This window comes from Poecilia reticulata, linkage group LG1 (assembly GCF_000633615.1).
Source record: "Poecilia reticulata strain Guanapo linkage group LG1, Guppy_female_1.0+MT, whole genome shotgun sequence".
Classification (NCBI taxonomy): domain Eukaryota; kingdom Metazoa; phylum Chordata; class Actinopteri; order Cyprinodontiformes; family Poeciliidae; genus Poecilia; species Poecilia reticulata.
This window is the reverse complement of record NC_024331.1, coordinates 16,257,209-16,272,865: the sequence shown is the minus strand read 5'-3', so window position 1 is coordinate 16,272,865 and position 15,657 is coordinate 16,257,209. Positions and strand designations below refer to the sequence as shown.

The window sequence follows — 15,657 nt, the reverse complement described above, 5'->3', positions numbered from 1 at the left end:
AAAAGTTGTAGACTAAAAGCATCCTATTCATGTTTAACGATTAATGTGTTCTATTTATGGCTTAAAAATTGGTCAAGTTGTCAATTAATCCAACCTCACATATACAGTGCACTGTAATAGTGAGGAAAACGGCAAACAAATGTCACACATTGTTTGGTTTGGTGTAACGACTGCTGCAGTCCAGTTCCTGCTTATCTTTGTTTACTGTATCTTACTGTAAGTGTGTTCGGTTCATACAGTTTGACCTTTGACCTGGAGCAGCTAAACAGGGCAGACAGTTGACTCCTGGTAGGTTAAGAAGTGGCTGAACAGAAATGGTGGAAGTAGTCAAAGTTAATCCTAACAATTAATGTCATTTTGAAGAGAACAACACGCACAAAATGCAGATTTCCAGGCCATTACGAAAGGGCAATCAACACGTCGTAAAACATAGATTATTGTTTCATCTACAGCACCTTTGGCCGTCTTCTAAATGAATTACAGTCGTCTTATTTTTAAGGCTTACCCCAGATTTCTTAGTTAAATTTAGCCTGGATACAAGATACTTCTGGTCACACAATCATAAGGTAAATGAAGACTTTACATGTTTTTGGCTCGTAGGCAGATCTCAAGCTGAGCTTTAAAATGCAAACAGAAGAAACAGGAGCAGCAGCCAAAACAAACAGTGTGGGTAATGTACTGAAAACAGCATTTAAACTCAGACAGACTGTTCATCAGCTGACTGAATGTTCATGGCAAGAAGTAAAATATATACATATGCAAAAATAAGTGAAACATGTTAAAAAACATAGAAAATGTAGTGACAAAGCTCCACTGATCTTTCTGATCACTTCAATTTTTTACTTATTTATTTATTTTTTGACGTGCTGGAGGTGTTTCCTGTAGGTTGGCACTTCATGGAGGGTTTCTCTAGTTTAAACTGACTTTTTAGGAAATCTACTTAGCTGTTCTTCCATAAATATTTTCAGTAAACAGCAGCATCTCTCAGTAGTTGCAAGTTGCAACATCTCAACACAGCCAGCTGCGGTTTGAAACCGAGGGCACAATCTTTCATGAATGTTTTTCTTTCTGGCACGAAAGTGTCCCATCTTTGGTGTTCCCTTGCAACGCTGAAATGAGGATGTTTGTGTCCCTTTAAGATTTCTTTCTCACAGACATTCAATGGTTTGGGACTACAGCCAGTAAGGGTTTTAATTTGGGTTGTGGATCTACCAGTGTCTTCATAAACAGACTACTCATTATATGACTCTACATAAGTTATTTGGATCTCCTACCTTTTTGACCTATAACCATCTAGATTTTTTAAGAGATGACTCTCTTAGTGGATGGAAAGCTTCTTTGCCATCAACAAGTCATGACAGGGTGGTACCAAGAAATGAGCATAGTTTTTAAGAGCTTTCTTCTAAAGCATTGAATCAGTCGGTGGATAGCCTGTCTGGGTTTAAATGCAGTTGTCAGTGGGCTCTACTAAAGTTTTGCTCCTAAAAAAAATCCATCTACGAAAAGTCTTTCAGATGAAATCAGCCAAAATATCACAGAAATGTGGACCTCTTTAAGTCTGGTTCCATCAATGGTTTTAATTTATAGATGCCTGAAGGCACTACATTCATCTGTTTAATGAATTAAAATACATAAATGCATGAGAATGTTGAATGAACATGTGGTTGAGTAAGTTTTTGTAGGATATCCTTACTGGGATAGGAAAAGTTTAGTCAGATTTAATGTCAAAAGGAAAAAAAACGAGCTATGAGTCGCCATATTGAGTGAATGTAAATGTCTGGTTCAATTGTGAGCGCATGTGCTGTTTATATGTCAACTTTATAAACTTTTGCCACTCCATTCAAATTTTTTCGGGATGTTTTCATTCTTCCTCGTTTTGCTTTTTCTTTAAATTGAGCTGAATCCACATAAGAATGTTTCCAACATTGTCTGACAACACGGCAACAGGATTTTTCATTAATATCGAGTGGAACTGTAAGAAACCTTTCTCACGCATCGTAATCACAGCCGCTGCGACTTAAGATTCCCTCTCAAGTAAAGAAGTCTTGATAATGAAAGAGCCACTTTTTGTTTTTCTGTTTTTGCAGAAACAACAGCCCTACTTAATTGTTCTCTTTGCCTTGTGTAATAATGACATGACAAGAAAACGTGGAATAACAGCTATTAAAGGATTTTCTGTGACTGATGAGTGAGTCAGTGTGTGGTCGCATTGTTGACATCAGTCAGTCTGTTTCTCCAGCTGACCTGCGAGGACATGTCTCGCTGCTGTCAAGAAGTCAAAAACATATATTAAATTCTAAATTCAGAAGTCAGTCTGTCACACTGTTGCACATCAGCACTTACGTCTGAAACCCCAATTATTTAAATGTGGAAACGTCAGAGGGAATTCGGTCTTTATTAGAGCAAGCGGTTAATCCCGAAATAACTATTTCTGTGTTTTACAGCTGGGAATGGTTTTCATTTCAGAACCAAAGTCAAGACTCTTTCTCTTTCAAGGGTCAAAATCAGGTTAAATTTATCTGTGGTCATTCTTCATCAGTTCACGACAAGAAGCTCCTTTACTTTGGTGTTTTCTTGTTATTTCTTAACAAGTGTAAAACCATCGTAAGCTGATGTACAGGAGACCTTTACGTATGTTTTGCTAACACATTTGGATACATGGATATTTAATATCAGTTATGACAACACTGACCACAAGATGTCATCACTAAAATGAAATCATGTGAACCACAGCAGGCTGTAGCTAATTGATATGAAAGTGTGTGCGCAGTTGCCTGGGCAACTACCCAGGGCGGCATCTTGTGGGGGAAGGACAAGATGCCGCTCTGGGCATCTTGACGGCATTGTTGGTATTTATCAGAGAGTATTTGAGTGAAATGTGGGACTGCCTTTAAGTAACATTAAGCTAAAACAGAATTGGACTATGTGACACCACATTATTGAAAATGAATTATGTTCATCATTGACTTTCAATATTTAGCATCCCGGAAATTCAATTTGTCTGTATGGATCTTTCTGATTTGTCCGACATAGCTCTATTCGTATTTGTATTGTTCTTATTTGTCATCCTATAATCTCCATTGTTTTCCAGCAGATCCATCACTAAATCAGTCCAGTATGTAGGTTTTTATTAGCAGACGTCTTTGCTTATGTTTGTGGGGGTATATGTCTACTCAGAGTCATGTTGTGAGTCATGTTGTTGCAGTGCTGTGAGCGGGTTGTATGCGTGCTTTTGTGCACAGGGTCTTTACATGCTCACGATAAGCAGAAGACGTCAAAAATACCTATTTGTGTGGATTTGTGCATGTTCACCCTTTAGCACCTTGGAAATTAACATATTCTGAAGAGAAACAAGATGTCGCTTAATGGCGGAGGACATGTGCATCTCATTATGCCTTCATTAGCATATTTACCCAGCATCCTTTGTGATGATGGTATATGCTCATGTAAGTGTGTGTTTGTTTGTTTTGTGGCTTTGTATCTGGCTAGTACTGCATCCCACCTTCTGTTATTTTTATCTAAACATGCCTGTTTTTCCAAATCGTTCTTTTTAGCCAACAAAAATCAGAAAGTCTTAGTTTTTCATTTGTGTCAAACTCTGCGGATTTTAGACTTGACATTGTCTTTTGATTTGTATTTATTGATCTAACCGAACCAAATTTAGTTTGAATGATTCATGATTTGCCGTTTTCTTTCTGTTTTATTTTGTGTGTTCCGTTCTTCATCCTGTCGACAGATTGTCTTTAGCCTGGTGAAAACCAGTTCACTGTTCTACGGTATTTGCTTCATACAGAGGGTCTGGGCTCTCGGCTATTGAGAAAGAATTGTTTCCTGGAATTGTGTTGAAGTTTAAAATATTACCCCATCGCTAACATTTGTCTGTGATATAAGTAATGCAGCAGTTCGATGCTATAAAGATTACTGTAACTTGCCTGGGCTGTAAACAACCATCCTCCACTGCAAACAGAGAAGTGCAGAGCCGAACAAGGAGGCTGTTAATGCTAAATCAACATTTGGAAGCGTGACCAACGTGGACTGAGTGGCTTCTCTTACTTCCTCCCGCTGCTAAAACTACAGGCAGACTACAATTCTAAAACAGTGCAGAAAATTGACGTCATGGTTCATAACGTCTCCTTCTGTTTACTTATTGGCCCGGTTGAAATTCTATCAGAGGAAATCCAAGTGAAAGAAGGAAAAACCCAAGGAAGGTTTGATTGTACCTGAACTGTGAATCTCAGCCATTGACATCTTTGCTGCTTTTCTGATCATCTGCACAGTCTTGCCCTACTTTGTGTTGGTTTGTCACATAACATAACACTAAATCTATTGAAGTTTGTGTTAGTAATATTACCAGGTTTTTACAAAGGGTCAAGAATACTTTTGAAAGGCACTGTGCACATTGTCTCTGCTGAGATATTTTTTAATGGTCAGTATGTTGCATATTATGTATTTATTGTGGTGTATTTTGTACTGTGTCATGACTTTGCTCTGCTTCTTGCTCCTCCTGGTTCATCTCCTCTTTGTCTAACTGCTCCTTAGTGCGTACTGCTCCACATTTTACTGCTCTCAACAGAAAATCTGAAGTTAGAGTCTCTCACCATCCCAGTTTCTTCAATATCTCATTAGAAGAGTGTGATCTGCCATCATTGTTTGTTGGTTCCCGCGTTGAAGTCTCTTCTGTGATACCTGGTTTTGCCCAGTTATCTTGGACTCTTTGTTATGTTTCTTCACCTGCCTCAGCAGTCCAATGTTACATGATCAAACTTCATAATTGCAACTATCTTTAAGAAAAATAAAACATAAAATTTCTACAGTTTATCCTACTTATCCTACTAGTTAGCTCTGAAACAGCTAACTCTGCAGAAAACGAAATGCTCCGCCTCCTCTCCGACCTCCATGGTGACTGTGGTCGCCACCTCTTCTGATCCAGACAGTCATTTCAGACTGCTACAGCTCTGTGCAGGAAGAGTAAACACAAGGGTGATTTGTGCTGTAAGAGTGGCTAGCAGTAACATGCCTGTTTAAAAAAAAAAAAAAACTGCAGCCATTGCAGCACATATAACTCTAACTACCAGCGCAGGGGAAATATTTTTTTCACTCTTTATCTTATACACTACCTGGCAAATTTAAAAGTCAAAATATGGATTTGGTTAAGCAGTTAGTTTGATTAGTCTGTTGCAAAACAGTTAATTCCTCTTAAATTTATTTTGCATTTTACACATTAGACCCACAAACATCGGATTTTATCATGGCTGCTTGTTGAACACCGACAAAACATAGCAAGTAATTGTCAAGCAGAAAGTAAAAAATGTGTTTCATAGAAAAGCTTTGAAGTGTGGCATGCATTTGTAATCAATTACCCTAGCACCTTTTTAGGAAATAACATAATTAAATTGTAGTATCAGTACAATACAAGACGAACTCAGTGGTAAGAACATTAGTGAACATTGACCACATGTTAACTTTAGAGGAGATGTAGGAATGCATGGTTGTTGGAAAAAAAGTCATAAGAAGATCTGTCTCAATGCACAGTAGGTCCTCTTTGGGAGAAGTCGTGCAGTGGTAGATATATTTCAGTCACCAACAGGTTATTTATCCCTAAATCACAGCTTCTCTTCCTCTAAATAACCAACTTAGAAATTGTCCCATGATTCTGGAAAAATGTTGCACCATTTTAGAGGCTTTTAATTATTGGCTTGCAAAATTTCAACAAACCAAACCGTTGCTGCACAGTGTGTGTTTACATACAGATTAGCTCACAGATTAGGAAAAAAGTTACAAAATGTATGCTAAGTCATGACATACATAAAAAAAATACACAAATAAACATAAACCCTCCATATCTACGGAAACAGCCCACACAGCAACAGCCTGCATTATTATAATTTTTTTTGAAAAGTCACAAACTTTCATCATATGTGCTTTGAATTTCTAATGACACCTATGAAACTCAGATATGTGTGAAATAATAGTAAAAAACAGGCAAATTTTACTTTTATGATAACTGAAATGAAAGCAAATATTCGGAAAAACTAAGGTGAATTACCTTGGCAGCCTGTGCATTTTGACTTTGTCTAAAATCAAATTCTGCTTCACAGACTGAATCCTTGTGATGGACCTGTCCGGGGTGTACCATATTTTACTTATTTGTATTGCAGTGTTGGCCCATGTGAAGGACTTCATGATATTCCAGCTTGAAAGGTGCAATATAAATAAAGATTTACTTACTACTTGCTCACTCTGCCTCTTGCCCAGTGACCACTGGACCATCCCTCCCAGTAATTCTGCAAGGATAAGCATGAAACATTTAAGTTTGAAAAAAAAAAAGAAAATGACAAGAAATGTTGATGGGGACAGATCGCTTGAACAACTAAGGGTTGCTTAATGTTTTTCTCAGATGTTTTAAAGAAAACATCTGGATTGTGGCTGAGCATCCTTGTGCACCTAAGTGAAGTATCTCTCCTTTGTCCTTTTATCCAACAATTTCCAGCCATCCTCCCTCCTTTTATGCAATTCTCTACTCTCTCTGTAGCTCATCAATATATCAGGCACCCCGATTCTCTCTCTCTTTATCTCACTCTCGGAGGCAGCGCTGTGTACATTAAAAATTTAAGAGCAGACGGTCTGGTGCAACAGCCCGGCAACCTCTCCAGTGAGGAAGAAAGACAGACAGGGGACGGTTTCTGTCTTTCCTTCTGCTTCCAGGAGGGGTGGGAACTCCAGAAAGGCAAAGGGTCCAAGGAGAACCCCATTCTGCCTCCGGTCATCACCGAGCATGTCTAAGGGTAGTCCTCAGGGCAAAAGGTGCATCCTGAATGCCAAAAAAGCTGCAAAAGTTGACGTGGCCGCCTCAGAGGAAGAAATAAAAATGTAGGAGGGGGAGTTATGTGGTGTCTGTGTGGGAGGAAACGTTCAAATGAGGTTAAACACATTTCTCCTGCCCGGGTTTGTTTGGTCTGCATGTCCTTGATTGGTTTGTGATGCAACAGAAACGCAGACCCAACACTTCCTTCCAGTCCTTGCTTCCCAACCGTGAGCCTGTCTGTTTGTCTCCACACGTGTGCAAGTCCTTTGTGTAAACTCATTCTTTACCACCCACACTCAAAGTCGTGAGCAGACAAACCGGCAAGACGGTGACAAAAGAAAAGAATTACGTCTTTCCCCCTGTTCAAGACTGAACAACAAATGATCTTTTGTGCCTCGTGTGTGCATCCACCGGTAGATCGAGTGAAAACAGCTTAGGCCATGTCTCAATAAACACTCCGGCTTTCTAAACACAACTCTGTTCCTCAATCTACCAACAAATGTCACATTTTACATGCATTTCTCCTTTACACACTGTTATATTCACTGAATCTAACCAGAGCGGAGAGCAGAAAGCTGAAACTGGAGGTGATTTTTTTTGTTTTGTTTTTTATTTAATGGAGGGAACCCATATTTTAGCTGAACAATAGCTGTTTCAGACTGAAAATGCAGCTGGACACTCCCTCGCTTGAAACAAACCCCTGCGAGTTGTTCTCACAAGGTCAGAACTGAAAACCAAAAAGGACGGACCATCTCACTTTAAAACCAGAGTGGAGTGTGTAAAATAACATTCCATTCATTCCTAAAGCGCTAAGCCGTCCAGACTGGCCAGCAACACAAGAATACCAGTTACAACCACACACACGCGCACACACACACACGCACGCACACAAACACACACACACACACCCACACACGCACGCACACAAACACACACACACACATGCACAGCGGTTTTTTTCTCCTCCTTTGTTATCACACTGCTTGTAGACTTTGCTGCTTGATGTTAAGCAGGGACTTTGGTGCACAGGGTAGCACAAGAGGAAGTTTCAGTGATAAGTCCATCCACGGTCAAATATTTGTCAGACATTTTTGGATTTGGTCTTCAATTTGCTCCAAATGAAGACAAAATTACTGAAAGTTTTGAAAAACTCTAAAGCAGTTTTCCATGACTCTCACCCACACTGCTTAGCTCATTTTGTCATCCATCCCAACTGATTATTTCTTTGTTGCTGCAATGTTTCACTGTTACAAATCCCATACTGTTGAAAATCCCGTTTATCCCTTTACACCACATGTGTAAGAAAAGTGCAGGAGACATGAATATCTGCATCTATAAGAAAATGTGTAATCATCTCTACCAATTCTGCTATTGACACTTCTTTGATGTCATCAATTGAATAGTTGAAGTTTAAAGAAAGAAAACAGAAGCAATCTAATATTTTAATGAAATTCCTCTAATGCTGATCACAACTCTTGCCTGCAAAGCAGCACTGGGGGGTTTACTACACCTTTCAGAGAAAACACTGATTTTCACTGAAACATCCTAACATTATTCAGTTGACGAGTCTCTTCTATCACAACAAAAGATTGCAGCTTTTCCTCTCCCTCGTGGCCTTTACAGCTTTGCGACAAACTCTGCATGGATTAGAGATGTAACGATGGTAGTTCAACATCAGCCCCCCCCTCACTCCCCAATCTCATGTCAATACGGTTCACCTGGTCACTGAAGAGCATTTATTGGCCACTTTGGTGTGCAAAAAAGGCTGCATTGCTGCTGTAAGAGGAGTCTGAAAATCTAAGAAGTGACTCTAAGCAATAAAAATTGATCCAGAAAACATGGAGACAGTTGTATCAGAACAGGGCTTGGGTTTCACGGTTTAAAAGAAGTGCACATTCTTCAACTTTCTATTTGTTTTGTAAAGTGGAGAGTTTGTGATTAGAAGATTTTTCAAAGTGTGTTTATGGGATTTTCCCCATTCTTCCAGAAGAGCATTGGTGAGGTCAAACACCGATGTTGGACAAGAAGGCCTGGCTCACAGTCTCCACTCTGATTCATCACAAAAATGTTCAATCAGGCTTAGGTCAGTATTCTTCGCTTTGGAATTAAGTTCTTCAACACTAAACCTGCCCATCCACGTGTTTATGGACTTTATTTTGACCACAATTGGCAAGTAATGTTTGTACAAGAAGGGGCGATTCCCTATGCTGTCCCCCCGACAAAGTTAGGAGCATTGTCCAAAAATTTCCTTTCATTTGGACTAGCAGGTTAGGCCTGGCAATTCCACAGTATGGTCCTCTCTGAAGCCAAATTTACATTCAGCACAATGCATTCAGGGAAGGGCCGTTCTCCTAAAAGCTGCCAAATCCAGACTTGTCCGTTGGATTGTCATGTAGAGAAGCTTTGTTAATCACCAGTGAGAACCTGTCTGCCCTGATTTAGAGGCCAGAGGCTGTGAGCTTTACCCTCCTGCATCCAACACTTTGCATTTGGTGATTTAAGTCTTGGACGCAGCTGCGTGGCTTTAGAAACCCATTGCTGAAAACTTTTCCCTGCACAAATTTCTAAGCTTTTCTGAAGTTCGTATAAAGTTTGGAGGCCTACCAGTTTGTGACTGATTTGCTGTCACTTACATTCACTCCCCATTTTCCTCTTAATACCAGTTAGAGTTGACAGTGGTGGCATCCTGGCAACTTTTTGTCTGGTTTTTACAGCGTGGTAAATGGGACTGTTGGTGTTTTTTGCTGTTGTTGATTTTTTGTAAGAAAAACAATATTTGAATTCATGTGCATACATTTTGTGATGACTCTAACTATGTCACAGTGGGAGTTTTCTTATTGGCCAAACTTGTCTCAAAAACACTGTAGGCGGACTTGAAGAAACATTTTTGATTGCCAAGATGTCATCCGTGCCATCAGAGACGTTAAGCACCCTGCAGACGCCATTTGTACTTTAACAGTACAAAGATCAGAAAGCCCATTTGCGGTTGTAGCTATCTTGACTTGTCCGTCCGAGATTCCCAGAATCGTCAAGCTCTGAAGCAGAAAAATGAAATGAATAAGAACCACAGACACATGCTGTTCGTGTTTAATTGCCATGCAGACAGAGTGACTGTGTGCGTGCTTATGTCTGTCAGTGTGCGGTATGAGAGCGGGTGAATGGCAGCATGTGTGTGCGCGTGTGTGTTGGTGGGATGGCTAGAAAGAGACAGGCGGGCACATATGGCCTGAACAGTCGGGGATGGAGCTCAGAACTCCCACATGACACAGCAGATAAAAATAAAAATGACAGAGAGAGGCACGTCATGAATGGAGGAGAGAGGGAGCTGTTCTGTGACATGACATAACATGGGGGAAGTGTCTGTGTTGCGCGCATGAGAACATGTGTGCACACCTGTGATGCTTCTGGGGATGATGGGAATGCTCACAGAAATGATCAAACCACAACTCTTACATTTACTTAGACTTTTGCTAATTTGTGCCCGTCTACTGCATTTACAGCGCTTTCCAAAACGTGTCTATATTTTGTTACAGTACAACCACGTGTTTCACTGGGACAGCCCAAGAGGAAGTAACATGCACATTGAAGGTATAGGGAAAATGGTGCATTCATTTTGTTTTTACAAAATGAATTTGAAAACCATTATGTGCACTTTTTGTTTAGTCAATGTTTTATAAAGCTTTCATTGCAGTTACAAACATGAGTGTTTTGTCTACATCTCAATCAGTACTGCACATGTAGAAGCTGAAATCTTTGTCCATTCTTCTTATCAAAACAGCTTAAAATCTCTTAGGTTTGATGGAGATTATCTGTAAATATCATTTTTCAAGTCTTTCTTATTTATTTAGGCTCATATCTAGACATTGGGTGAGTGAAATACAAGGATATTGTGTGTATTTAAACCACCGTGGAAGAGGAACTTAGTCTAAATGTGTCGTCCCCTCTTACAGGCTCTACCAAATTTTCTTCACTCCATCCACCTTCCCATCAGCTCTGATGAAAGATCCTATACCTGCTGAGGAATGATATTCACACAGCATAATGCTTCCATTGTAACAATATATGATACAATGGTGTTATCTGTGTTTTATTCTTCCACAACCACAACTCACAATTTTTGTTTTTAAAGTCCAGTTTGGCTTCATCTGTCCAAACTAATATGTTAGGTATGTCTTCAACATTGATTATGTGATGTCAAATTGTAAACCCAACTACTTAAGGTTTTCCACAATGACTTTGTCCTTGTCCAAACTTGCATAAAGTTCCAGTATTGGGGAATGTCTGAGTAATGGTTGTCCTGTTGTGGTGGTGTGTGGTAGAGCAAAGACATATGTAGGTTGTTTGTCCTCACAGAAACCATCGGGGATTCAATACTCAAAATTGGGTCTTCTTCCCAACTCTTGCTGCCCATTTCCTGTCTGATCACTGTAAATAAAAGCCACAATAAAGCTCAAGAATTTTTTTTTCTGTTGTTGTCATCTTAAAATCCTCAAACATTTTTTTAGATTTAAGATGTTTCAATTTTTTTTTCTTGTTAATCAAAGTGTTCAACCATAAGGAATCATAACACTAATGTTGCCTTAAAGAAATGGTTTCTCATGCTGATGTAAATTTTGTGATCTTCATCCACTCACAGAAACAAAGACCAACATCTTTGAAACTCTCATAACTTTCTGTCACTTTCCAAAAGAGTTGCAAGAGCTTTTTATTGTAAACTAGTTTGTTCCACTGTAACTTTTATTTCGACTGGTGTATTGTGCAGAACGAATCCATGGTGTCTTCAGATAACAACCTGATGGACAGAAGCACATCTTCAACACACTCATCTGATTGTGGGATTTCAGGAAGCACACTCACACATTACCACTCAAATACACATCCAAACAATTAATCACAGAAACTGACTGACGTAGCTACTCTCTCCAGGACGGTCATTACCAGTCAATATAAATGAAGACGATCATTTTCCTACTAAAACCATTCCAGCTGTGATTCACCAGCCACATAAATATTTCACTGTATAGATGAGAAAACTTTTCTTAAAATATCTTGCTAATAATTTTTCTGTTTTAAAGACATCTACATTCTCAGAAGCTGACTCAATATCGATGGAGATTTGTCATTGAAATGATGCATTTCATGCACTCTGCAGTGATTTTTTAAAAAAACTTTCTAACAATGGAAAGAGCTAAAAATAAAATTCCCAATACAAAGCATCGTCTCTGTCTAGTTGATAGTGAATCCCAAATTGATAAAAGGGTCAGATAGAATTTACAAATAGCAATTAAATTGTACAAGAGTAAAAGAAGGCAAAAATAGAGTTAATAACATCCATCTGCAAGCATTCCAGTGGTCTTGTTTGTTCTGCAGGAACATATTTTTGTCCCAAATTCGGTTTTGAAAGGTTTTCCTCAGAAAGAAACACAAAATGTTCTTCTGTTTCAAGAATGTGCTCAGAGTCAGATCTCTGCCAGAGGAACCAGATAAGTTTGTAAATTAAAATGTAGCTTCCTAAAGAACCCCCAAACAAATGCAGCAACTCCTGCCTGTCATCTCTGTATCTACAGTTACTTAAAATGTAACCTGGGTGTGATGTCTTTTCCTGATATATTGTGCTTTATGAGTTATGACATTGTTTCAAGATTTTTTTTTCAAAAAATTTCTTCAAATATTTTTTCTCAAAATGAAGCTTTGTGTTTTGATTTTCTGATTGTATTAAAATTATCTGGGATTTATATTTCTTTGATATATATATATTTATATTTGTTATTATATTTATTTTTTGCTTTATTCAAAACAGTTTGACTTTTTATGTAATTAATTTATTGGTAATATTTAGTTTCATTATTACCGCTATGCGTCTTTGTATTGACACATAGCGGTAATTAATTGCATCTATTTAATTGAAATATTATTCTAACAATATAATTTATTTATTCATATGAAAGTCTTATTAAGATTCAAATGTAAAGAAAAAATAGAGGTATCTTTATCGCTATTTAATAATAATAATAATAATAATATTAATAATAATAATAATAATAATAATAATAATAATAANATAATAATAATAATAATAATAATAATAATAATAATAATAATAATAATAATAATAACAATAATAATAATAATAATAATAATAATAATAATAATAATAATAATAATAATAATAATAATAATAATAATAATACCTACTATGCTTTTCTTTATTTTTTATATTTTGCTAAAAATCTGAGTTGGAAAAAAAAAGAAACTCGCAAAATTTCTACCGGGATATTTTTTTTTTCTTTTCAGTATTTTTTAAACAACCTTGAGGTTTTTCAGATCAATTTTATCGGGATTTTTCATTTTTCTTTTTGTTTTTGCATGTAGTCATTGTGGAACTGTAATATTTAACACATATATTTTCATTTATACTGAAAAAGTAATCTAACTGGCATTAAAATCTGAGGAGAATATATATCTATTAATTTATATGAATCGTTTTTCCATGTTGTAATTTCCTATTTTTTAAAGCAATTGTCTGCTCTTTCATTGTGAGTGTATTTTCCCGGTTTGCTGTGCGTTGAGCTCTCCGGTCCTGGTATAAACAGAAACGGTGGTAGGTGGAACCGAAGCCCGGTCCTTCAGGAGGTTCTCCCCCTTTACTCTACTCCGGGTTTTCGGGGTGCCCATCAGCGCGGCTTCTCACAGCCGCTCGCTGGTTTTTACTCAACTCTATATCACTCTGCTGGCATGGTGAAGAAGCGGACCTGATTTGATGGTGGCAGCCTGGAGCCACTGACTGCAGACTTCCGCCCCTGGTTCTCATATCCGCGTTTTGCGCCGTCTGTTAAACTCTAGTTGCCTCACAAGCGGACTACCGAGGGCGCTTGTGCTCTTTTACTAACTCGGCACCATATTATTCACCGGGATTTCTTTCAAACCAGGAACATATGAGATGCAAGTTCACTGGGAAACTCCGGAGCCTGTTCGGTTTAGGCAGCAAAACTTTTTCTCCAAGGACAACAGTGTAGAGCAGCGACAGGACCGTTGCTGCCGCCGCGGCTCCTCTGCGGGACGGTCTGTGTACATATGACCGGAGACTAACCTTTATACTGTCGCTTTATCGTTTTTACCCCCGGAGTTGGTGTTATTGTTTTTCTTAGCAGCGTGGCAGCAGCTGTATTGCTTAATGCAGTTATGAGCTTGTTTTACGTTTCACTCAGGTTGAGTGGTATTTGTGTTTGTATAGAGCCGGAGACTCGGTCGGTCGCGACTCCTCCGTGGCTCGCAGCCCTTTAAACCCTCGCGGTGTTCGGCCGCCTCGGCGGCTGCTTGTCGCTCGCACCTTCCGGAAGACACGCGCAGACCGGGAGGACACAGAGAGGTGGAGGTGGCCGGAGGACTCAAGAGGAGGTGGCGGAGGAGAGCCTGACTGGGAGAAAAGTTCCTCCAAAATAGCAGCCCCTCGGCGCGGTGATGGGGGACTTCGCCTCCCCCGCTGTCGGACCCAACGGCAGTATCTGCATCAACAACAGCATGAACCCGGCCAGCGGCAGCGTGGTGCCCGCCGGAGCGGTGGGCATACCTAAGCACAGCACGGTAGTGGAGAGGCTGAGGCAGCGGATAGAGGGCTGCCGGAGACACCACACAATCTGCGAGAACAGGTACCAGCAAGCGCACTCCGAGCAGCTGGAGCTGGAGCGCAGGGACACCGTCAGCCTGTACCAGCGGACCCTGGAGCAGAGGGCCAAGAAGTCGGTCGGCGGTGGCGGCAGCAAGCAGCCCCAAATCAAGCAGCAGCAGCAGCAGCAGGACCCGGATTCTGCGTCCTCCACGGAGCAGAGGAACAACACGCTCATAGCGGTAAGGACTTCAGCGTGCAGTGCAACTCTGTTAAATACTGCACTCGCTGTTCAATTTACTCTGCATCTCTTAGCCCTTTTAGAATCCCCATTAACAATCTGCAGCGTTGCAACCTTTTTCATGAGTGTAAACTTGTTGACATGCTCACTGAGCGAAGAGAAATGATCCCTAAACGCACGGTTTACTTTTTAAAACAGAACTGCATCAGTTTACACAGCAACATCAGCTCCTTCTAGTTGGGAGATGACAGCTGATCAGTGGAAAGGCAGCCTGAAAGTTTTTTTTTTAAAGCGGTTCTGATTTTTCTTTTTCTTTTCTTTTCTTTTTTTTTTTTTTTACAGCTCAGAAACTTGTTAACAGCGTCTGGAGGAGGGGGTTGACAATTTGCATGAGAAGAGAACTTCTCCTTTTCTGGTTGTTTGTTATGGGGTGGAAGTTGCTCTGCAAGACAGGCCAGCTGCAGGAGGGTTGCAACATTGTTTCCTTGCTCTGAAGCAGCAGCAGTAGTTTACTCCAGCCAGCACTCTCTAACCTTTGTAACATTCTCTCAAAAATCAACAGTTTCCACAGAGTTGCGAGCACTAAATTGCAGCCACCTGTTTGCATCCGAGCTCTATCACTAACTCTTTTCTTTCAGCATATATCCAATCTTTAGTAAAAATATTTTAGTTTTTTTTTTTTTGTAACTGTAATATCTTTAGATTATTTCAGAACATTTGGCTTTTGTCTGTAGGAAATAATCGCAGCAGATCCAATACGTTCACGGTGCTACAGTGGCTTTCTGTTGGTAGGGGGCAGTGGTAACATATGGAGGATGGTTGACTCTGTTTTGGCTCACTGTTTGCTGTTGATCAGATCTTTAAGTGATCAGATTTTATTGCCGTGTGTTTGATGGCAGCAGGTTGCATGAAAGACGCACACTGTGCAGCATTCCCTGTTCACACCACATCCCCTGTGGGCAAGCTCCAGTTTCCTTTTAGAAAAAACACCAAAGGATACACGTT

The 15,657-nt window shown here is 39.6% G+C and overlaps 1 protein-coding gene across 1 annotated transcript in view; it reads left to right on the top strand.

The window, feature by feature from the left end:
• Window positions 1-13,411: 13,411 nt before the first annotated feature.
• maml3 (mastermind-like transcriptional coactivator 3) overlaps window positions 13,412-15,657 on the top strand; it is a 117,197-nt gene continuing 114,951 nt past the window's right edge. Inside the window, exon 1 of the mRNA XM_008407442.2 lies at window positions 13,412-14,653. Coding sequence (XP_008405664.1) covers window positions 14,267-14,653 — 387 coding nt within the window. The 5' untranslated portion in view covers window positions 13,412-14,266. The remainder of the gene's footprint in view (window positions 14,654-15,657) is intronic.